Below are 25,961 nucleotides of genomic sequence, written 5' to 3' on the forward strand. Positions count from 1 at the left end.
TTAGATGTCTCTCGTTAACTTAAGAAATTATCATGCCATTGCTCTTAACTAATATTTGGGAATTCGGGTGATATTGGAACAAATATTACGTATCAGAATGTTGTGATAAAAATCGTAATTGATTATTAATATTAATTCTTACATCCCACGCCCTACGGTATATATTGTTTAAGTGTGGGGTTAAATATATATTTTACTGCGAATGTCGGACTATGTTTATCTCGCTAATAAAACCTTATAAAATTCTTTTAAATAAGTGTTTTTAAAATGTGTATATGTCCTCCCAAAGTGATGGCTGTAGTGGGCTATAATAATGCATATATTTTGTGACGGAATATACACGTGTGTAATTTGCGTCAATGATTGATACAGTGATGTATGCAGCATGGAGACAAATGTGTGATTAGCTAGTATTAGGGGTCTCCGAAAGTCACGTAGTTGATACTTATGTTTCGAGTCACGTGACATTAAAATTACACGAGGCTATGAAGATTATATCTAATATAATAATCGGTTCAGAAATCCAGTTAGCCTCTTACGATCCCTCTGAACAATTGTCCCCAAAATATCTTGTTTGCGACGCTTTTTTCATTTAGTATTTTATACAGTAATACCGTGAGAAGTCAATCCATTTATATTGTAGAAGCTGCATCTCTTCCATGCTGAGAATGTAGTTTTTACAATTCAATAACTAAATAAATAAAGGCTATGACAGTGGTAGTAACTACTAAAAACTTTAATTAGATGGTCACACAATGCTGCACTCGACATAGAATGAAGATGTTATAACGCCTAGTTATAACTGTCTGTCAAACCAGAATACGTTAATACGTTCATAATTGGAGACTACTATTTCACGTTAGAAGCACGAGTGGGTAATCTATTGGTAACTGCGAACAGACTGTCGCTTGTAAAAGACGTAAGTAATGTCGAAATGAAGCTATAACGTCTCTATAATGTTTCCAACTGGCTGAAACTATCCGCCATCGGCAAAAACAATTCCAATATCGTCCATAATTGGACCGTAACAAAAAATATATTAACAGACATCCACATCAATAATAAAATAATAAAATCCACCATGTCGTGAAGAAATGGACATATTAATTCTTGACGGACCGTGGTGTCGCCGTCCCTCTCTGTCTTGCGGGGTAGCGTACAGCGCCATCTCTGTCCCGCCCCCGCGCTTAAGTGCCTCGCCAGATGTTACCGCTTTTATTGAAAAAGTAGACGCCATGTTGGAGTTAGCTAGTAGATTAAGATGTAGCGAATAGAGCTTGTTTAAGGGTAACTGTTATGTGCTATTCTATTTTTAATTAAGTTTATTTTGTAATAATAACGGTTATTTTTTTATGGCGGAGAGTGGATAGTTATTGGTTTATTTTTCTTATTTGACAATACAACCTGATAATTACCGTGGATAGAACGTAGTTGCTAAGAACATAGCAACATCATGCGATTTTTTTAATTAGAAAAGTCTGTATGGTTCTTTGCGTTGCTCTTTTTCTAACAAATGGAACGTTTAGTTTAATAATGCACACTAATTATAATGGGTTTACAGTTTTAGATTTTCCTATATTTTCAGTAGATCTATAGATATGAGTGCAGGTACAAGATGAGCCGTTTCCCCTTTTTTATGGAAATAAATGAAACCCAGCAAAAATATAACAGAACATAAAGACTTCTGAATAGCTAGCAATAAATTCTTTTATTTCAATCATAACCAAATATAAGAATATTTAATGGAAACGCTCGCGAGACATTATTTCGACCTAATAAAAGTCTTATGCCATACCTATAAGATCGAAAATCAATTTCAGACAAAAATGAGGTTATGTTAAAACAAACCAATTGAAAATGTGCTATAACTTCATTGTATTAAAGTTGGAAATCGTTTCAAACACTTCTAAGGCAAAAAGTGAGGTTATGTTACGAACGTGGCTGCATAATAGACGTTTAAATTGAGGGATGAAGGTTGGAAATCGTTTGGGAAGGCTGCCCGAGTACATTAGGACACACTTGCGAACTCAAATACGGGAAGATGGCGGCCAATGACATGTTAATATGGCTCGGGCGGGCGTTATGCATAATTTTATAAGATTCCAATAGGAATTTTCTTTTATTCTCTGTAACAACTGCTGGTTAGGACGTGAGTTGATTTCGCGTTGGTTTTCGGAGGAAAATGTTCGAATTTGGACATATACTGTTTGTGAAATGTTCTGAATTCGAAAACGTTTATTATTCTTCAGTCGTGAAATCTATGAAGAACATACCTGTATATTCATCACTTTTGCATTTCTGTTTATAAAATTACTAGGGGTTGCTCGCGGCTTCGTCCGCGTAAAAGTATTTTCTGAGATAAAAGTCCCTATAGCTTATCCGGGATGAAAGTCCTTGTAGCCTTTCGCCTCGATAATTGCGCTATCCAACATTAAAATATTTTTTCAATTCGAACCAGTAGTTCCTGAGATTAGTGCGTTCAAATAAACTCTTCAGCTTTATACAGCGGAATAGCTTTTCCTGTTTTAACATATCAATTGGTTTTGTTATTCCTTTGAACACTTTGCTTTTATTGCATTTTTACGTTCACACCATAGTATCTATTCGTAGTGGCACACTAACCTGCTCAGTATTAGATTAGTCATCATTCAGCACATAACCGTGAAGTCATTAACTGAAACGCGACCGCACGCCACGCGAATACCAACGAGCCTGCGGTCTGTTTTGTTACATTTACTGGCAACAATGTGCCACGTGGAAATGGCTTAAATGTAGACAAGCCGCTTTACGTGGTTATTATCAGTTGTTTGTTTTGTGTATTTGTAAATAGATGATTCGACACTCTAATCTATGCGGCTATCAAAGCTGCTCTTTGAATAGAACGCCTCTAACTGCAAAAAGACGATTTCGCCGCTATAGACAGAATAGCTTAGCATTATAACTATTTCTTCTATATTTATTTTATTCTTGTTGACTTTTAGTATAAATATATGTGTTCTCGAATGCCTTTTTTTTCGATTTGCTCTATTTAGTATAGACATATCAGCGTCGCGTCCCCGTCCCGCCCTGTCTGGAAACCTTGCTGGTCGAACAGAATTTCCGTTTGATGATAGTCCCAAAGATCTCTCCCGATAGTGGACATTGTACCCGATATAGCAATAGGCCTAACAATTAACATAGATCACTATGCGACATAAAACGAGCATAGAGTTCAATGTCGACTAGCTCCGTTGGAACAAAACGCAAGAATATTTTTTATGCATGCCAATGTGACCCTCTGCATTTAATGGTAGTTGGAATGAGGTCCAGATAGAGTTTTGTGGACGAGAGATTTTTATCCCTTGCTAGTCGTCACAATTATGCCGGCCTGTTTGAAACCTGATATACACTGATCCTGGTACGCGACACTTACGTGGGGCACTATGACGAATTTTAGACCACCAGCTAAAAAAAGAATTTCGATAATTAGCCAGATTTCTTTTTGGTAAAACCGCGGTAATACCCCGGTCGAGTTATCCCCTTACAATCGATAGGTGGCGACAGTTCGCACCGGCGGCGTGAACATAATTTAATAGGTGCCGACGGCCACTGCGTTAAAAACCAATCTGCCATTTTATTGTTTGTACGGTCAGTAAAGGGGATTCGAGAGCTTTCGATTGGAGACCATTTGGCTTTGTGTTGGTGTCTTTGTCAATATTTACAGTGTCCAACATAAGAGTTAGAGTAAGTATAATGTAGTCCATAACATGTCCGCGAGATTTGGATAAAAATATATAAGGGATATAATGCAGACTTTTTCACATTGTGTTACTAAATGAAACCATATAGTTACTAAATAATACGTTATAAAAATTTACTCGAATCGTAGATGTAAAATAAAAAGTGTAATTGAACAAAATAAGTATTAATAATAGGTATTTTTCATTTTACGTGCCCTAATACCACTACTTCAGTCTAAGAAAATTCATCGCAGCGGCATCATCACACTTTCAATTAGAAATACCCTAACGCACACATCATATTCGTACTAACCTACAAAATGAGAGTAAAACTGAAAGTTTTTTGTTGCAAATATTTGTTACTAGCTTTTGCCCGCGGCTCCGCCCGCGTTATAAAGTTTTTCAGGCTAAAGTTTTCCGTTATAAAAGTAGTAGTTTCCTGGGAGCCTATGTTCTTCCCAGGGTCTCAAACTGTTTCCATACCAAATTTCATCTTAATACGTTGGGTAGTTTTTGAGTTTAACACGTTCAGGCAGACAGATGCAGCGGGGGACTTTTGTTTTATAATATATATTTTTAGAACTTTTTAAGAGGAACAATCCCGTCATACATCATTGTTGCATAACTTTAACCGTTTACGCAGCGCACGCAACGGAAGCTCTCAAAACTAATAATTTTTCCCCGTTTTTGCAACATGTTTCATTACTGCTCCGCTCCTATTGGTCATAGCGTGATGATATATAGCCTATAGCACTCCGGGATCAAAGGGCTATCCAACACAAAAATATTTTTTCAGTTCAAACCGGTAGTTCCTGAGATTAGCCATTACTGCTCCGCTCCTATTGGTCATAGCGTGATGATATATAGCCTATAGCGCTCCACAAACAAAGGGCTATCCAACATAAAAAGAATTTTTCAGTTTGGACCGGTAGTTCCTGAGATTAGCCATTACTGCTCCGCTCCTATTGGGTATAGCGTGATGATATATAGCCTATAGTACTCCACGAACAAAGGGCTATACAACGCAAAAATATTTTTTCAGTTTGGACTGGTAGTTCCTGAGATTAGCCATTACTGCTCTACTCCTATTGGGTATAGCGTGATGATATATAGCCTATAGCACTCCACGAACAAAGGGCTATCCAACGCAAAAAGAATTTTTCAGTTTGGACCGGTAGTTCCTGAGATTAGCGCGTTCAAACAAACAAACAAACAAACAAACAAATAAACAAACAAACAAACTCTTCAGCTTTATATAATAGTATAGATTTGTGGATGATTCTTGGCACAATAATAATAGACGGGAAGAAAAGTATGTGGTTTTATTAATTAACGCAATGTTAAAATATTCTTGTATAAAACAACTTCATTTTAAACACCAATATTTATCATTTAGACAGTTAACTTTGTAAATAGATAATAATGGAGATAGTATTAAAAATATATGTAAAAAACCGAATTGACAGGCGAGACGACGTAGAAAATGATTTGCGTAGACATATATTATTTTAGGAAGACACTTAGACAAAGCAGAACCTCTAAAGTCTTTAATTCGAATTAGTGCGCTAAAATATTATCAGCTATAACTTGGTCACTATTTTCGTGTATAATATTTTTTCGTACTTGCAGCAAAGGCCACTCTTGTAAATCTAACAAAAAAGCAATTCGAGGGCAATTGTGCAGAAAGATTTTTTTTATCAGGATTAAAACCTTTTTGCTATTAAAACTTATTGCTTGGGAATTTTATTATCTATAGCTATTGTTAGATTGTTTTCTCAAGTGTTGAAATATTAAATACGCTGCGTTTAAATGTGTATGTAATTGCGTTTAGTTATTACAATTATTAGCTACCAGATGTCGTAGAATAGAAACGCTCTATTTATAATTTAGAAGATTTTATTTCACGCAGGTAAGTCATTACATGGAAAATTTCCGCCTCAATATCATGAGGTTGCTGGCCGGCGTTTAAGAGTGACCTTAATAGGAACGTAATAAAGTCTTTTTTATCATTTTTCATGACAGCCTCAATGTTAAAGAAAAGGAAAAACTATGATTAAAAATATAAGTAGTTTCAGAGAAAATTAATCTTGAGCATTAAAAAGTCATTTTATAGTTAAAATGATTCTATCTTTTCAAAAAATATAATGCAGAATTACTTAAATAAATATTTTAAACACCCTTGTCTCTATATATTTTTTAATTGATGATAAAGGTAATATAAATACACAGCCAGCGTCAAAAAGGTTTTATTTTCTAGTATTTATTTAGAGCAATTAAAGGGCTGATGTAATTAAAATAACAGCCCTCGCGAAGGAAGTTTTCCGAGGTAACGCCTCCTCGGAGAGGGTCTAGCCCCTCTTTACCTTAAGCGGTTTATACTCATAACTCCTCCATAATATCTTTGGATTTTTGTTTTTTTTAGGGTAACCGTGAGGTGTTCGGAAGGAAAGTATTTAGGGATATAAGGTAAATTCGGAAGTTATAAAAATATTCTCCATTGTAATAATGCAGATATCTGAAAATATGCAGTTTTACTTACTTATAAGATTTTTTACGTAATACTATAAATGTATTACCTATGTATTATAAAAAACTCTTTGCATAACTTATCTTTATGTCTGTAAAAAGATTTTAACCTTATTAGAGACTTTGGATTACAAAAACAGGAGTGAGTTCTCCGGGATTATAATTAGTGCTCATTATGGCGAAAGACATATAATATAATAGACGAAAATGAGTTCTGCGAACAGTAGGAGCTGTTATTCTACTGTCTACCCTCTCGGAGATACAAGCGTGAATAACTAGAGTATCAGCAGGGCTTTGATTGTCAAATTGAAATAATAAAATAATTAAAAGAAACCAAATCACATCAAATGAAAAACACTGAAACACGCATAAAACGTTTCCTTTGCCTAATCCCCTCTAAATGAAAATAAACCGGTGTATAGATTTAAATTAATATAAAGCGAGTCAAAAACACGGCTCTCTCTGATTAATGGTATTACAAAGGCGATATATTAGGTACGGTGTGGGTTTGACAGCGGGGTAGTAAGAAATCGAGCGGCGCGGCGCGGCGCCGGCGACCGGAGCGCGCGGTTCGCCTCTATGAATGAGATTTGACATTATGAAGTATTTGTTAGTTGTGTCTATGGAATTCCTAGGCTGAGGTTAAAAACTTTTTTATTATGCTCCGAGTAAAAAAGGATGTATTTTAATTTTTAATTACTTATTCTGGATGATTTTTTAAAGAGGCGCTGTTGGTGTTTTTCGTTCGGTTAATGTCTTCTACGCATTTTGAATTTTTTGTTAGTTGTGTCTATGGAATTCCAAGTCCGAGGTTAAAAACTTTTTTATTATTCTCTGAGTAATAAAGGATTAACTTTGATTTGTAATTACTTATTCTGGGTGATTTTTTAAAGAGGCGCTGCTGGGATTGGTGCGGTCAAAAAGGGCTAATATCTTATGCGTTTCAAAAGGTGATGTCACGTCATCTGTAATAAGGAAATGCGAGAAAGACAATGTAATGATGTGGTGACGTGTTATCCATCCAAATCTTCTGTTTTTACAGAAAACTCTGTTCAGAAACTTATTCCATGATTGGAATAAAACTATTAACGGAGGACTTTGCAGCCTCCGCCCCGTGACCATGAGACTGCAGTCTTCGAAACGTTAGAAGAAAATAATAACCACAATAAAATCCGTAAATAGTTTTATTTCAATATGTAACATTCGCGTAATCATAAGAAATCAGTATTCCATGATTCATAAACACTATCGTTGCGTACAAAAAGTAATATAAACACAGTAATTACACTATTGAAGTCCGCTCCCGCCTCCAACTCGCGTCACTGGCGACCGATTGAGAACAATCTTCTGGCGCATTGTATTTATAATGGCGTTGTTATAGCATTACTTCGCTTAATACCGTTTAGCCGATCTCTATTTAACAACAATATATAGATTACATGTTCAGGAAAAGAGCTGTTTTTTATTTTATTATTTAGATCTGCGAATTAGAGAATTTGATTAGGCACCTTATATCTAGTCTACCTATTATGGCAGTGTTATTTTTTATACGGGCCTATTGGAACTAGATTTACACAGGCTGATTCCGAATTGCGACACTTACGTGTGCCACTATGGCGGGTTTTAACACCTGGTGTACGGTGGTCGCTATCCAGGTGGATATAAAATATATCCTACCAACCGAAAAAGTATAAGTGAAATAGACAGATTTTTAATTTACAGATATTATAGATATATAATGTCTAAGCTGGCCTTCTATTATTGTAAAATCGTTTTACTCATTGACTTCTAATATTATACGACGCAGGAGTGAAAATTTTGTTTTTTTTTTAATCTTCATTGGTAATAAATACTTGCGACTTGAACTTAAATAGGCTGTGTTGGATTTAAATTATTGTGATAACGGTGTCAAATTGCATTATTTTCAATAAGTGGAAGTAATAATTCTAAATGTAAATATTAAATTAGCACTTTGTTACAGAATACCGTCAGCCCATGATGGGGAACCCGTGGCCGATCGCCAAGCCGATCGCGAGCAGGCCGATACCAGTACAGCATCAGCACCTACAGCATCTTCTGGCGCATTGCCACCACCCTTACTTGGCTGGTTAGTTTTCTAGAGTGTTCTAGATCATTATTAGACCACACACTTCAAATGTATTTTAAGAAAAATGCGTTTATGGAACTTACGGGCTTTCAAAAGCAAACATACATCACACCTTTATCTCTGTAGGGGTAGGCAGAGGTTCAATCAAAACACCCAAATTTCGCCGTGAAAGTTTCGCCTCATGATTTGGCAAGGGACAAGTTTATCGTCATAATTCGGGTACAAATTGCAAATCCCAGATTATTGCTAAGAAAATAAAATAAATAATTAAATCTACATCAGGAGAAATAAAATACAACGTTTTGTTTATCTGTAAATAGAACGCAACAATCTGAGATTTGCACGTCAGTTACAATCAACGCATTGGCACAGCTTCCTTGCCTTATGATTGATTAATACAATACAAGCTCCCTTTAACATCTCAGTTACATCACAACTATTTTATATTGAACCTAAACAGCATGAAAAATATTTAAATTATATCAGTCTCCCATTTAAATAGAAATACCACGTTCCTATTTGCTTGAGTTTTCCAAACTCGCTGCATTTAATAGTTCATTTTTTAAACTTACAATGTGTGTGGTAGTCTATCACGGAACATTAAAAACCACATTTAAAAAACGACCACCCAATGTTGCCAACATAAAAATAACAAGGGACGTATACGCCCAATTTGATCCGGTCTTGATAAGCTTCCTTTTGTTGTAATAATCTGTTACATAAATATCGTATTGTATCGTATTTAATGGCCGAAAAATAACTACTAAATAAAAAAGAATAAAAAGTAGTGTTGACAGTCCATTGTAATGTTTTGTGCAAACATTAGCTATGTTTTGATAGGTGTTCTTTATTTGAAATATGGTTTTGATTTTTATTATCTTTAATACAGAGGACTGGCCTTCATACGCTAATCATGAGAGAATATTGTGTGGTTATAAATAATATTTCTCTTTAAATAGAGAATATATCAGAAAATATAGGTATTTAGTCGAGTATGTGTCGAAAGCCTAAAATTAAGTTTTCTTAAATTTTTTTTGGAGTAGATAATACATTTCTAGAGTAACTTTATAATTCTAGTAAAGTGTGAAACTAGAGTCCTTAATTTATACATATTATAATATAATTGGAATATTACATAATACATTATTAATTATTAGCTTTATTGATTTGACAACTTGGAAATTGCGTTTTTGATAACCATTTACATACATATCAAAGCCGTATGATTACGTAACTACGTAAAATAAGGACAATTTCAGTAATGAGAATTAAATAAAAAATATCTTGACGTAATTATAGCCGGTGAACATCTTAGCTCATTCCAAAACATCTCAAAACTTCTTTACATTATTAAAAACTTCATCAAAATTCGTCCAGCATTACACACAATACGTTTAACGCAATTTTATTAGCTCAATCACAAAGCCACTGTGAGGATTATGTTTGCCATTTCATAATTCTTTTGTGCTGTCGCAAAAAATCTATTGTGTTGCGTACAAATAAGGTCTTAAGAAGTTTGAAGGAATCTTGTATTGTGCAATGATTGTTGAGGTCAGTTTTTAATAGAATAGCAAAATAGATTTAGCTTTCAAATGTGTTTTAGTAAATTTATGTTTAACTTATTCACCAAATGCATTAAAATTTTTATTGAGCAAAAGGAGCATTTTTATAATTTTTTTTTTTAACAACAATGATAAAAAGAGCAGGAGTTGTTTAACCACAATGATGTTCTAAAAACAAAAGCAAAATAAATTATTTAGGGGCTACAAACTACTAAAGTTTTTTTTTTAGTTAATAAAGTGTAACTCTGTCAGATTCTCTGTTGTGTAATTTTTTATAATAAATTCAAGCATTGAAATTTATCTTATAAATATAAAATCCCCGCCGCGTCTGTCTGTGATAAACTCAGAAACTATCAAACGGATTCTAATGAAATTTTGTATGGAGATAATTTGAGACTTTAGGAAGGACATAGGCTACTTTTTGTCTCAAGAAGATATACAGCGAGATTTTTTTCACCGTTCCTTTTACTTTACGAAATAAAATTTTAATGTCAGACGGGAAAATACTACTGTTTCAAATTGTAATTGTTAAGATCTTTCTGGTAGATTGACATGGTTTTTTGTTGACAGTGAGGCCAGCACAAGCACACACTCAAGTCTTCCCTCTACCGGGAGGGTTCCCGTGGGCTCACAGCTCCAGAGGTACGTGTTACTTATTAACATTTATAATCTTACAAAAAACTAGATATTAAATAGGATTTGATTGGATTGTTGGGATCCGTTTGTAACATCCAACGCAGTGTTATAAATATCTGGGAAAACCATAGATATTTATTTATGTTTAGTTACCTCAATTACTGTCTATGGACAGTTATTTTATAGATAGTTTGGTTGGTTTGGATTATTATGAAATAAAAATTACGTACCATCTAATATCAAATTATCAGCACCTATGAAGAAATAAAGTAAACATTTTCTAAATCTGTGTGTTACTCCCATTTATGTGTTTAAATTTAATTCCTATTAAATAGAGGACAGGCATGGGTGATGAAAGACCATAAAGGTGGCAGTTTTCAAAAATCGGACTAAAATTATAAAAACAAAAAACTGCGAAAAATTCCGTAAAGCAGTTTTATTGAAACATCTTACATTCGTGTAAATCTAAGAAATAATTTTCTCCATTTCTCCACCAGGTAAGCCACGACGCGGCATGATGCGGCGCGCTGTCTTCTCAGACCTGCAGCGCAAGGGTCTGGAGAAGCGGTTCCAAGTCCAGAAGTATATCTCCAAGCCCGACAGGAAGAAGCTGGCTGAAAAACTTGGATTGAAGGATAGTCAGGTTAGTTACGAAATTTTGTGGGCATTTTAGTAATTTGGATTAACGAATGACATAGTTTTGAGGTTTTAGTACTCAAGGAAATTTACTTAAGACTTCAAATTGACTTATTCGGGAATTTTAATAGATGTAATTTGTTTGTGTGGATAATATGATAATATCAGCTCTGTATTATATACTGTCCCACTGCTGGGCACGGGCTTCCTTTCCTACTAGACTTCACGCATGATTTCTCAGTGGTCTCAGTGATCCACTTGTGTGGATATTACATCAAAAATGATTTAAAACATCGTTGTCAGTAGGTCTTCACCTACTTTCCTTAGAAGCATTAACAATATATCCTTTTGCTCCCAGTTAATAGCATTCACGCTTACATATCAAAACTAAACTTAAAATTCACGATATTTAAAAACTAAGGAAGATGATAGATGGTTCCAGTAAAAAAAAATGATTTAACATCTACATTTGAACCCGTTACCATAATCAATTTAAAAACATACCTACAATTCACAAACACCCCATCAACAAACAAATCTAACTTGAAATGGTTCAAAAATTCCATAACAGTTTACTCCATTCGTGGATATCGTATTGAACGAATAATTGTTTTAAGTCGCTAGGGGCGGGGCGCGTGCGTCTGACATCCCCCACTGCCTGGGGGTAGAGATTTTTTGTAACACCCCATGTTTCCACTTTGTTAGGGGTAGCTTGTCGACAGTTTAGCTCGATATACTTAACATTTTTGAAGATATTTTTTGATATTGGGGTATTTTTGAAATTATTACACACTTAATTACGTAATTTAGAGTATTAGTATAGAATTTATTATGGATAAACCTAATTATTAGTATTTTGAATTCTATAATAAATTTTTCATTCTAATCAACGAAGACTGCACTGGAAGATATAATATAAAATAAAAAAAATATGCCGAATATTCCTACACCATTCACTTCAGTATCCATTGTTCTTCATACCTTTGTCGCTGACTGTACTCATTTTCTATATAATGTAAATTGAATAGAGATATATGAGCAACCCTAACACCCCTAAGAGAAGGAAACGCTCGTGTTTACGTTAACACCGCGTATAAATTCAAACACAAACGTAACGTAAACGCGTCGAACGATAACCTCTTTTGTGCGTGTTTTGAAGTATTCTTTATATTAAACCTCGTCGATCGGTACTGGTAGTTTTTAGACTGTGTAATCAGTGTTTTCAGTAAGATTATTCAGAAGCTTCTGATTTTTTTTATTTGCATGAAAATTAACTACCCAAGACGGCTTTGGTACAGCTGGCTTCAACTACCTTCTACTCACGTGGCTTTTCGTAATGGTATCGTTTAGATTACCCTAGCTATGTAGCCATCGAAATCATATCGCAAGCTAATATAAAGGTCTTTTACATCATCACTGTTTGATAAGCTTTTAAAAACAGCCTTACATTTCTAAAATACCTTTTTCAATTATAAATGTAATCGTTTCCCAATTTAATACCGAATTATCCGACCCGAATAAAAATATCCCAAAACGCCATTTTAATAAAGGGTCTGTATTATAAACTCCCTCGTTCAGGAAAATTGCGGGAATAATCGGTCCTCCCCATCTCGCTGTTACGTTTTATACCTCGCATTTTAATTTTTAATCGATAGGTGTATCCGATTATCGCCTTTAATAACTTTATATATAAAGTGAATATAATGACTTCCATCTATTAATTATTGTTGGTATAATAGACCAAACATGACTTAATGAAAGGCTGTATACCGCCTATCACTTCGACGGTATTTTTAAGGTGTAGTAATAATAGCAAAGAAAATCTACGTATGCAGTTGTTTTTTTTTATTTAGTTCGAGGTTTTATCCATCAAATATATGCTAACCCCCAAAGTCCTGTGTAACCTAATCACAGCTTATGATATTATAACATTTGAACACATAAAAAAGAAAAAAAATATAAGACAAACCCCGCACTAGCTACTGGATAACTATTATTATTTGACATAGTTTTTTGGCAAGATTTGATTTGGGTTAGATAAAATACTTTGGAGTAAACCTACGTCTTGTATATTTAACTCCAACTTAACCAGTAGAAATTTGCAGCTTCGATCAAAACATTTAAAATGCAGTTGTCTACATTATAGTAACCGTTGAGACATGCATATTGCCTGGTTATTTGATATTACTTATCAGCACCTCTCTCGAACCCAGAGCACAACTCTTCGGAGACACTAAAGCCAGTTTCAGCCATGTGTGCGCTATCCAGTTTATATTGTTAACTAAACCCCCTAACCAGATATTACATCTACCACAGGTCTTACCACCTAAATACCTTGCCTCTACGTGGATATCAAAGTGATCTCAACACCTTAACAGTATGATAAGTACGAATAGAAAAACAATTTCATCCCCTCAGAGCACTTGGGGTATGTAATTGGATAAACGCCGGCAATTACCGAACCACCCCCGTTGGCTTCGTTTAAACGCAAACCACCCCATGCGGTCTGTATCGGGATTTGATTTTTAAATTACGTAACACTGTTAATGCAGTTTTGGGGTAATTTTGAAATACGTTAATTGTGTTTTGTTTTTAATATGAAAGGTTAGTTTGAACACTTATTATTTGTAATTAATAGTTTTTCTATATTAAGGGGGATTTCACTGAGGTTAAGTAATTGTTATTTGTTAGTTAACTTATTAGATGGCTGATGAAAATAATTCGCATTTGATTACCATTTATTTAGGACTTGCTGACAACGTGATGTTAGTTTTTACTCGCCTTATAATTATTTGATCTGTAGCACTTGCCTAACGTGATGAATAGTTGATTAATATGGTTTTTTCTATACGTGTAAGGATATTCCAATTTCTTATGATTTTTAGGAAATACATATACTCGACGATTCAATATCCATCGGTGATTCAGTTCAGTCATTCTCTACAAAAAATAGGTAGAGTGGCATAATAAATTATATCGTTGGCTAATTTTAATGAGCTAATCGCGTAATACGCAAAAGCGCTGGAATACGAGTTCAGAGGTAATGGCTGGTACATTGGATGCTGAAGATGGGTGGTAGTGGCATCATTAAGGTATTAAACCGAACCCTAGCGTTTAGTCAGGACAATTCTTCATAGTAAGCTAGAAATATTCCGACGGTGTGTGATCCTGTCTAAGCTTTTACACAATAATGCATTTATTAGCAATGAAATGACTATGTACATACGTACTATTATTCATGTTCAGAATCGACTGGTTTACAGCGAGTCTTATAACAGTTATTATCTACTAGAGTTCCTGTAAATGTTACAGACTTAGTGGGAGGCGGTTAAAAATAGCTTAACAATCAAAATCTGTATTTTCAAGTTGTATTATTAATTTTGTTCTTTGCATTATTTTATTAAAACTATGTAATCATTGTTGAGTTACTGTATAAAGACTGTAGACAGTTTAAAAAATGGACATTATGAGGCTAAATATGTAATGTATTTAAATGTTTAGTCCCATGAATTGTTCTTTAACTCAAAATTCTAGGTGCTGTTAGTGTTTATACCATCAAGTGCGTGGTTAGTCCATGTCGTTATTCAGTTGTATAAACATGTAATACAATATTTTTTGGGTTAAGTGAATTTTGTTTATTTTATTATACGGCTATGATCACCTGTCAAGTGACAAGGATCGTAATCAAATTTTCTTGGGACGTTTGGGATACATATTGCTATAAGCAGCATTATAAGAGATAGAATTATTATCTAAAATGATGATTATTATTTTTAAGATCTTAAAAGTTAAACTGTTCCTTTAACACGCAAAAACAAAAAATACCGATAAAAGTAAAACATCTTGCATTCAAACGCTAACAAAATCATTCAATTACACCACCTTTATTCCACAATAACCACAAAAGATCAATACAAACAGATCTGTTGAGATTAAAATAAACTGGTAACAATTTGAAACTCTTTATCCAACCCGTTGGGATTACTTTAAACATTCCTGGGGGGAGCGTAACATTCAAAATCAAGTCTACCCCATCCAATGCCGAATCCGTGAGCCTGCAACCAATTGCCCGAGCAGTAAAACTCAGATACTATAAAAAAAACTCAACCACCTCATTGGCCGAAAAGAAAAAACGTCATACATAACAACCAATAGCGGCGAGTCGTTATAGCGCGCGATACATATCGGCCAATAGGAAAGCGTTTTAAGACGCGCCGCAAATGTATCGCTGTCCCTTTCTGGCTTACCAACGGAGTATAGCTGTCCCACTCTGTCTCAAGACGTTCGGATTTCAAATATTTATGGAGGTTATTTTTGTGTTTACTTTTTATTTTTATATTCAATCGGCCATAACGCGTTGTAGGGTGGGAAATGAGCGCGGGAAGGCTCTGCGTATGCTTTTGGCGTGCAATTTACTCACTGCCGATTGTTCTCGAATGTTACTTTATGTTGTTTATTGACGTACGCTTTTTTAAATTGGGTCTTTAAGTGTGTATCGGGTCTTTTATGCTTGATGTTTTGTTTATCCGTTATGGGGTATTTTATTGTAGAGTTGATTGTTCCCATTGTTGATTCAATTGAAGTGTCTTCAATTTTAAACATTGCGTTTTAGGTTGGTTGAATATAACGTTTGATAACTAAGCTTTAATACTCAATTTAATAAATTTAGGTATAATGCAAATTTTATGATTATTGTCAATGGCATTTCTTTATTTAGTTTAATATATAAGTATTGTTTCTTATTTAATTTCTGCAAAATATGAACTCAATTCATTTAGTAATACTTATTGTTAAATTGACATAATACTATACTTTAGAATTTTTATGTTCCCGTCGAATTCTTAATATAAAAAGCACATAATTCTTTTAAAGTGTACTACAAAAAACAACCATATAAGCTGTAATAATTTATTACATAAACCATTATATTTGAAATACGAACGAGTCCACAGATTATACCTCATGTAGGAGGAGAGGGCCGGGGGAGGATCAAAGCCTTTATATCAGATTACACTATTGTCAAGGAACAATTAATTAACTAACAATGGGGTAGCTTGTTGAAAACATTGGGTGGTGTAAACGGGGCTTTATTATATTAATATGTGTTTTTTATTTTATATCCCTAATACAGCGTAATTATATATTAATATGTTGTTTAATGAGCATTTAAAAGTATCTAATTAAAACATTACTTCCAGTTCAGGGTTACCCTATCTTTTTCAATTTTACCCCGTTTCTTATGATTAATTATTAGGCAAGTGTTAGGTTCTGTCATTAACCTAACACTGGCTTATCCTTATGGTATCCTCCATTAGAGGGGACTTTTGATTAAATTTTAGGACCTCTATCACGGATTGGGCATTCGTATTTTATTATTGCTATATGACGAGACGAGCATGTCGTTCGCATAATCGTAAGCAATACGACCGCCTATAAACACTAATACTATACAGAAGTTTGAACTGCGTAGCACTCCACTGCGCTCGTTATCCTAAGATATAACATGACGCAATGTCTTTCATACTTTCACACCAGTGCGTAAACACTGGTGCTTTGTGGTAGAAATAAACATTGCGGGATACCCACCTAGACAGACTCGGACATACGAGAGACCTACCACTATGTCTACAGTATGTGGAAGCTGTTTTAAAATCAGAAAAACCGCTTTTAAGTCAATATTTGATATTATAGCTTTCAGTCATAATATAATATAATAAACTAGTGAATTCATTCTACACCAACCTTAAAACGCTATGAATAGGGAGATAATAGTATCAACAAACATCAGTAAAAAGTAACAGTGCTGTTGACTCATTGTCTATTTAACCGTCAAACCGCAATACAGGAGTAATTCTACGCTTGTAACCAGAATTGGATAGTGCAGGTAAGGCATCTTGCATAAAGCTTTCCTAGTTCCGAAACGCCATCTCTAAACACAAGTATAGGATAAAAACTGCCCCCCCTGTGGGGTTGTACCGTCGTCACTATCGCAATCTTGCCGAGGCTGCGAGTGACGGGGAATTATTGTTAGGTGCCGGCCCGGGCGCATGAACGGGTAGACATGGCATTATATTAAACGACTTTCAAGCTCTCAACTACGATGTATGCAAATTGGTAATATCATTTTTATAATTGAGGTAGGTTCTGTCCACGTTTGCGGTGTAAGATTTTCGTATTTAATTTAATTTACTTTAACGTCAATGCTATTTAGTTTTGATTACGGAATAAAATTTTATGGATATTAGCAATAAAATATGAGCGAATTCCATAGTTCTATCACCATATTATATACATATAAAAATCTGGGTACCCTGGGATTTCAATATATGGTCTATGGGTTCATGGATTTTCAGAATAAAGATATCTGTTTTCAAATCAAAATTTTAAACCTTTTAGCTGTAGTAGAGTCATGCTGAGGACATATTATGTCTACATACTGGCTCTACCTTATTCTTTTTATACTACAGCATTAATAGTCCACTAAAAGCTGTGCCCTAATTATCCTTTTATAAGCCTGGTGTTAGCCTACTAAAACTGCACCCACACATGACCCAAAAATTGCTTCTGGTCTTGTCATTTCTGCCCCATGTATCAGGGCACCACTGGCAATGCCTTAGTTAAGGCACTGACTCCGTTACTGTCACTATATCTCAGAATACCAAGAAAACGTATCAAGTTATGAGGCAATTTCTTGAATCCCAAATTACGGCTTTCCTAGCCCTTACTTCCTTATTTAAAGGCTGACAGTATTGTGGGTGTTTAGGGGTGATGACCACTTTACCCCAAATCACTACTTTACTTGCTAATAAACTTTCTTGTGGTGCTGTCGACTCTATATATCACTAACTCTACATAGAGGGTTGAGCTTAAATTTGTTGAATCGCAGCTTCCCGGGGCCGAGGCGACAGTTCGACGGGTCTATATCATTTGTAGCACAAGGGGGTGATGCTCTTGGCTAGTTTTGTAATGATGCAAATTATGAGGTTTAAATGAACTTACTTAGAATAACAAATAATTACACCGCCTTCAAAAACTACTAAAAAGAAAAATTATTTATCTTTACCAATATACTGTTTACCAATTTTGGAGTCGGTAAATATTATTTTCGTACGTTTGTTCATGTATTTATCTAGCTTAACTAGCAATTTTACTTAGCCACTGAATCCAAAATTGGTGACAAAAAATATAAAGATAATGTTACTTATTTGTGGTTTTTGAAGAAGGTTTAATTTTTATTAACTAGTTTCTTTTAAAGTCCGTTAGAAATAATAACTAGTAGTGAAGAATGAGTTTTTATAACTTAAAAACCTGAAAGAATTCAACCTGTACAAAACCGTAATTAGGGATAAAAATACGTGATACTTATAAATAAAATAAAAAGAATGGAATGCGAACCTTTAAATCATAAAATCGTTTAAATAAATAAATAGTAGTCTTCCATAGTCTTTTCTAGAACTATCGTTAGGCTATCATTAATAAATCCTACAAACATTATAATGAACGTAAGAGAATTTTTTATTTCATATTGTAGAGAAATTTTAATATTTCTTGTCGTCCCTAAACCGTTGAATATATTTGGATGCAATTTGCCACACAAATGACCATGTCCTAAATGTTTGCGTGTCATATTTTGCCTTGAAAAAATACATAATGGTACCTTTATTCTGTGCCGTGTAATGTGCCATCAATTTATTTAATTTTATATCTATTATCTAAAAATTGAGGTCTCGTTAAATCCGCCCTTTATAACCTCAAATATGGCAAATGACGCGTCATCGCGTAGGCGTTGATTGATGGATTAACAAAATATTTAGTTATAAATGATTAGTCGTTTGCTCTACTAACAAAGGGAAACAAATTATCAAAATTCTTTTTAAATGCGCTACCATTTTACTTATGGAATTCATTTTTTTGCCCATGCTGAGGGCACTGATGGGTTACGAACCTCGGCTCAGGACGGCCACTGGGAGAGGATGAGAGTGAAACGATTAGGGCATGGAACTCATGTGCAAAATAATAAAGTAGAGCCACCGGTTTTACCTGTACGTTGTTAGTCAGTCTCTCTCTCTGTGTGTGTAGTGGGTCTCTCGTGACTGAGAATCGTGATAATCATTGGATATACCGCATTTAGAGCGAATTCGTGGTTAGCCAGTCATTCTCTCTCTCTCTCTGTAGTCGGTCCCCCATGACTGAGAATCGTGGTCGTCATTGGATGTACCACATTCAGAGTGGATTATTTGTCTCCACTGGTTTCAGTCAGTGTTAGAAATTTTATTCAATGCAGAACAGAGATTAGTCGTTAATGTATGACCTGATTAGGATGATAAAATAGCTGCTTTAAGGTCGAGACTTTTGCTTTTTGTTTTAAAGTTTTCAGTACAATACATTGGTCCCATATTTTAATATAAGCTGTATTATTTTCCTGGTCAGGCTAAATCAATGTACCCTGTAAGCTTATTTTTTTATGGTAGTGGTCACAACGTATGATGTATTTGCCGGCTAGTTTCAGCAATATAAACAAAATTATGTCCTCCCTTGTCGAGGACTTTTTAACGTATCTGTAAATTTCTAAGACAGTCCTGCTTTGTATTATATAGCAGTGGTGAAGAGTCCATATAACCCGATTTCTGTCGGCTTCCATTTCGTAATTATCATTAGAATTATTTGCAGTCGGCTTACCATTCGTAAAAAGCGGCGATAGCCTAGTTGGTTGTGGAACGGACTGCCGAGACGAATGTCCGCAGGTTCAAATCCCAAGGGCACACACCTCTGATTTTTCTAATAAATTAAGTGTGTATTCTTTGTGAATTATCGCTTGCTTTAACGGTGAAGGAAAACATCGTGAGGAAACCTGCATACCTGAGAAGTTCTCTATAGGAATTTCGAGGGTGTGTGAAGTCTACCAATCCGCACTAGGCCAGCGTGGTGGACTAAGGCCTAATCCCTCTCAGTAGTAGAGGAGGCCCGTGCTCAGCAGTGGGCAAGTATATAATACAGGGCTGATATTATTATTATATTATTATTACCATTCGTAAAACTTCACTCTTCCCCACTGTTATATAGGTCAGTAAATAAGCGGTTGTCTCCTGGATCTTTATCGCCCATAAATACGCTTAATAAACATAAATCATAGATGTTACCGGCTTCAAAGAAAAGAATAAGTCGAATTAGGGAAGTAATGGGAATATTTGAGCCCCAGGTCTGCCTCCAACACCATTGCACTGTTCGATTAGAATGTTACTTTTCAATGTAGTATAACCAAAATAACGAATTCAAGCAACGATTCATCTCTTAGATAACGTCTTTATGTAAGTAATTATCCACACTGTACAAAAGAAAGAAACAGCTGTCAGTGAGTGTGTAATGTAAATCGACGTGACACGTGTGACGTCATTATTAGTGCAGTGAACTACGATAGAGTATATTGGGTTCAGTATGTATTAAAACAGAGGCCTATCGATATATTTAGGATTAGTGTTGTAGTGTTTTACAGTTTTTATGAAATTTACCTGTATTATGATAAGCAGGATTTTTCATTGTTCTGGGTCGAAGGACCAATATTAATTATAATGATAGATGTGAAAAATTTTACTTTTTATTTTATTATTAAATCAATGTTTCCAATGATCATAGTTACAGTAATTTTATTTTAAGTATAATATATCGTAGCACGTATTTAATAAGTATTACTTTGTATGTTTTAAAAATTTCATTTTAATTCAGACATAAATATATCATCTCGTCATATAAGTATTTTTTTAAATGTTTATAATTAAACTGCAGTGTTTATAAGTATTACACATTCCAAAAGTTTAGTTCGTAAATAGTCAGCACCAGTTTTAAATGGCTACCTACAAACGACCTCGCAGTTCACGTTCAGCCAAAACTCTGCCATAAAAACAAAAAACATCTATTTTCCTACAACGATCTCCAAAAACTAACGTTCTATATTTAAAATTTGACAAATCGTCGTCGTTCGCAATCGAATGCATCGATCATTGAGATTCGTCACGGCCAATCAGCGCGCGCTATTTGTCATCTGAATTCGAATTTGTCTTTGGAACTACTGTAACGGACTTTTTTCAACGGTTTAAAAAATTGGCAAATTGACGACTTTTTCGGAATGATCGTGATTTTTTACACACGGATTGTTATTGATAACTCTAATGGTTACTGTTAAAATTCATGTGGTGCGACTAATGGATTTTTGTATTAGACATAATGTACGAATTTAAAAACAAAAATTCTCTGAATTAGGCGTTGCAATCTAAGGCAATAAAAGTCATATCAAATATTTAAAAAAACATCGGATAATAACCGAAGACACTGTAACTCCAAAAGGAACAATAATTCATAGTTTTCTCTATCAGCCGAAATTTCATTTTCTCCATAATCCTAAGTACGAGTAGGTACATTTAGAACACATTTTGTGCTGTTAAATACCTACTGTATATTAAGTCCAACTGCCTGCAATATCTATAAGTAACGTTATGAATTTGATTTCAGAACGCTCACCGTTCGATATTTGAAATATTCATCTGGCGCATGAATATTCAAACGGAGCGGTGTTTACATTCACGGCCGTTCCAATTTCAAATATTTGCATTTATTTATTTTTCGCATTCGGAACTTTTTCCGCGCGCTGCGGTATTTGCATTTTTAGCATAAACTAAAAAGTTTCTCCCTTTCCAACCTTCGAACGTTGTGTGCTGTCTCGCTCTAGCGTCAATGTTTTGATTGACAGTTGTCATGTTTATTTTGGGTGAGATCGCAATGCATTTTTTCTGTATTCAAATTGTATTATAATATTTTTTAATTTTTACTATACAATCCTTTTATGAAATGACTTGTATCATATTTAAATAGTGACATTATACCATATAGTTGGGTTGTTATTGTGGGTTTATTACAATGGTAATATTTGCACTGACAACATTTTCATTTTATAAATGTTATTTTAATTTTAAACTAAATCAACATGAACGTATTTTTGAAAGCTGCTCTCCCTCACAGCGTCTCTTACAGTGACTGCAGTGGTCCAGTGACTTGCGGGTCTACCGTGTATCCTTTAGACTACGTCCTGTCCAATGTCAGGATACACGGTGTCCACAGTGACTTGCAAGTTTCTCATTCTCTATTAATATGAAGAGATAATTCCCCTCCCGATATTTCTGTCACCCCCATTGAATGGCCCAATCAGTGCCGCCCCCGCAGATCTCTTTATCCCGTATAAATTGTAATAAAAGTGAATACGTCAAAAAGTAATTAATTTTCCGAGGCGTCGCACCCCTGTCTCTTGTTAGTGATGTGGTTAGTGATTATTTTATCGATAATATAGTTGACCTTAATAGTTCAATGATAGTAATGAGTAATTGTAGCAGAGAATTTTGTTTGTTAGATTTGATTGAATCATTTTAATGTTGTGGTGGTAGATCCTTGGAATTGTGATAAGTTTTAACTTCAATTGCTAGAGCTTGCAACTGTTTGAGTGAGTTTTTAAATTTAAAGACAAAGTTTTCAATTGCTTAGGGTTTTGTACTCGATCCCAAATAAGTCTGGTTGAATGTGGGTGCAATACTTTCATCTTCTCCATGGTGCATAATATAACTAATGGCATGAGTTTAGGGATCTGTCTGTAGACTATTTTTACTGCTAGAAAGGTAGTGGTGTAAAAATCTGCATAAGAAACAATAGTTAAGGTAAAATTATGAATACGTATCTTAATTCACATCATTTTAATTTCACTAAATTGGTGCACTACTTCGAGTTAAAATCAATACATATTAACAGAATATAAATAATAAATAAATAAATTATCTTGCTTCGTAACACTGCCGGTGTAATTATATCTAATCAATAAAGGAAATATGCCCGCTGAAAACATCGACTAGGTCAGTCAGTACATCACTAGCGATCCCCCGAAAGGGCCGGGCGTCAGCTGCCGGCGGCATATTGTCGCCCCGCGGCCGACTTCACGAAAACGTGACGCCTGATCCCTAAACCTAATGTAATGTGCAACTAACATACAACCCCCACTCTCCTCACTTCTTCATACCCCTCTAGATTTGGGAAATAATTTGTTGGTGTAGACGGCAATAAAAAAATTAAAAGTAAACAAATTTACGCTTTTATATATATTTTTTTCAGTTTTAATTGGAGCTATGCTGGACTTTGCGTATTACTGTTTTTATAACAGGGCTTGCAGACATTGTAAACTTTACTGTGATTGTGATTTGATTTTTGTTTTTACATAATTTTAAACAAAAAGTTAACATTCACTAGTTTTATACTAGTTCATTTTGAAACCCTTGAAACGAGCCAGTACGCCGAGAGCACCACGATATACGGTCGTTACTAAATATGATATAATCTTCAAATACTTTCTCCCTGACAATTTTAATTGGTAATTACAATACATACATCTAATTGATGTTCCAGTCTCTGAGGAACAGTATCTTATCCATTTCAACAGGGAGAGTGACTTCACATTATGTAGGCCAGTGCTAGCCCTTCTGTCCAAGCTGGACTAAACCGTGGACACGAGATTGGCTCTTGACCCCAGATTAGTCCGTCCTGAGGACTCCTAAATCAATCTGCAACATGTATCTGATCAGTCCAGTCATGACTTTTGAAATGCTAAAACAGTTACTTTGTATGTGTAATAAAGTGGTTTTCACATTACACCGTGATTTACATCGAAGATTTTACGTCCAACTCTTGCCGCGTACTTGACTGAAGATTTGTCGTAACAAAATTTAAATTTGGAATACCGTTAGCGTATCTGATACCACCTCGTTAACTGCGGCAAAGAAAAAAAATATCATTTATAAACGTATTAATTTAAAGGATAGCGACGATGCTACTAATGAGAGAATCTTGCAATGAAAATGATTTCACAGCGGCCCTAACATGATTCTTTATTTTTATTCTAAGCGGATATCTAGAAATATATGAGAATTAAGATAGAAATTAATATTTGTAATTATGTAATTAGCCGAATTATCATTCTACCATAAACTAACGCCTTTACAACCGACGGGTAAAGTAGAGGTACCATTAATGCATCTACACTCCGCCACACTCATATCCGTCTCATGATAAAGGATATTGTTTCCACCATAACAAAAATTATACATAAGTATCTATTAACCTTTTACAGTTTAGTTGATTAATTAAACAAAAAAAAACGAGAAATACGTATGCATTTTGAGTAACATAAACCTCTATGAACATTCATAGTTCTATTTTTGAAAACAATAAAACATCCGAACGTCAGAAATCCCGCCAAAAGTCCCCCGTTATTTTTTTCTGAAAACACGCGCTAGGCAAAGGAACAGTGGCGTGCAGCCCCGCCCTGTGCCATCAATAAGCGCCCGTCAAGCGCACAATGCACCGATATTCCGCAAAACTGTTAGATTTAAACAAAATAATAGAAAAAACGAGAATATGATATGTTGGAAAAAACTGCTAATGTATTTTCGGATAGAACGATTGCTTTTTATTAACGCGTATAAATGTGGATTAGGGTAAAATAAGGGGTGATAATACAACAAATAAAAGAAAACCATTTTTTCCCTAATAAACATTAAATATAGTTTTTTATTAATACATTCGACACAAATAAAAACAAAATGTGCTTGTAATTACCACTATTGCAAGTCGTGTAATAAAAAAAATATTTATACCTAAATCCACCACTTAAGGACAACTAAGTAGTTACATAATATTCTTGACTCTACCATGAGTTGTTAGGTTTCTAAAATAGATTTTTGGCCAGAAAGTACAAATACCCAGAAAAATATTTGCTATCCTCTTTAGTTTACATATATTATGATGAATGTGCTTGTAGCCTCTCTTTTCAAACCTAAAACATCGTCGCGTCCGCTGAGTTTTGCACGCTGACTCCCTTTTTATGTCTCAATCATCCTAGGATTTCAAATCATCAATCACAAGATGTTGCCCGTGTCTTCGTGTTTCGTATGAAAGTCTTTCCGGCTACAAGTCTTTTAAACACGGGACGACGTCTGCGCCATTTAATGAAAAATTATAATTAAAAAAGTCCCATTATATTATATGGGAGCCTATGTGTTAATCCAAGATAAGATCTACCCGTCTGCCAAGTTTGATCCAATCTGTTCAGTTGCTTCTGCGTTCGCTAATAACAAACATCCCAACCATTTTAAAAACCTTTTGCATTTATAATATTGCCGTAAATATAGTATATAAATATACAGTTACATTGAATTTTGAAAGTTTATTGTCAATACATTCCTTCGTACCTACGCACCAAAAACCTCTGATACTAAACACAAAACAATCAACACCATTAACTAGCCCATAAATTTTAACCCTTTAGGAAAACAATAAATTAATTCACATCCTATAACACTGAATTACAATATTCAAATAAAAATTAATTATACCTTTTTTCCACAGGTGAAAATTTGGTTTCAAAATCGGCGCATGAAATGGCGGAATTCGAAAGAACGTGAACTTCTAGCTTCAGGAGGATCCAGAGAGCAGACACTGCCTAACAAAAACAATCCACACCCCGATCTATCCGATGCAGAAGCTGATAAACAGAAACTTTCTCCACTCTCACCCATTAATGATGAGCAGAATGAAGAAAAATCCAAGATCTATCCAACTACGTCTGATTTTAGAGGTTATGAAGACAAAATGGCGGTTGGACTATATGCGCGGGAATTTAATGAAGATGGCGATGACTTTGACAGCGACGCCAGCGCCTCTGACGAAGAAATTAATGTAACTTGA

General features: G+C 34.7%; 1 protein-coding gene across 1 annotated transcript in view; it reads left to right on the forward strand.

Moving 5' to 3' along the window:
- The window catches only part of LOC115446402, a 29,650-nt gene extending 3,689 nt beyond the window's left edge, over window positions 1-25,961 (forward strand). The window contains exons 2-5 of the mRNA XM_030173053.2: window positions 8,227-8,352; window positions 10,485-10,556; window positions 11,048-11,193; window positions 25,623-25,961. Coding sequence (XP_030028913.2) covers window positions 8,227-8,352; window positions 10,485-10,556; window positions 11,048-11,193; window positions 25,623-25,961 — 683 coding nt within the window. The remainder of the gene's footprint in view (window positions 1-8,226; window positions 8,353-10,484; window positions 10,557-11,047; window positions 11,194-25,622) is intronic.

This window comes from Manduca sexta, chromosome 28, assembly GCF_014839805.1.
Source record: "Manduca sexta isolate Smith_Timp_Sample1 chromosome 28, JHU_Msex_v1.0, whole genome shotgun sequence".
NCBI classification, from domain to species: domain Eukaryota; kingdom Metazoa; phylum Arthropoda; class Insecta; order Lepidoptera; family Sphingidae; genus Manduca; species Manduca sexta.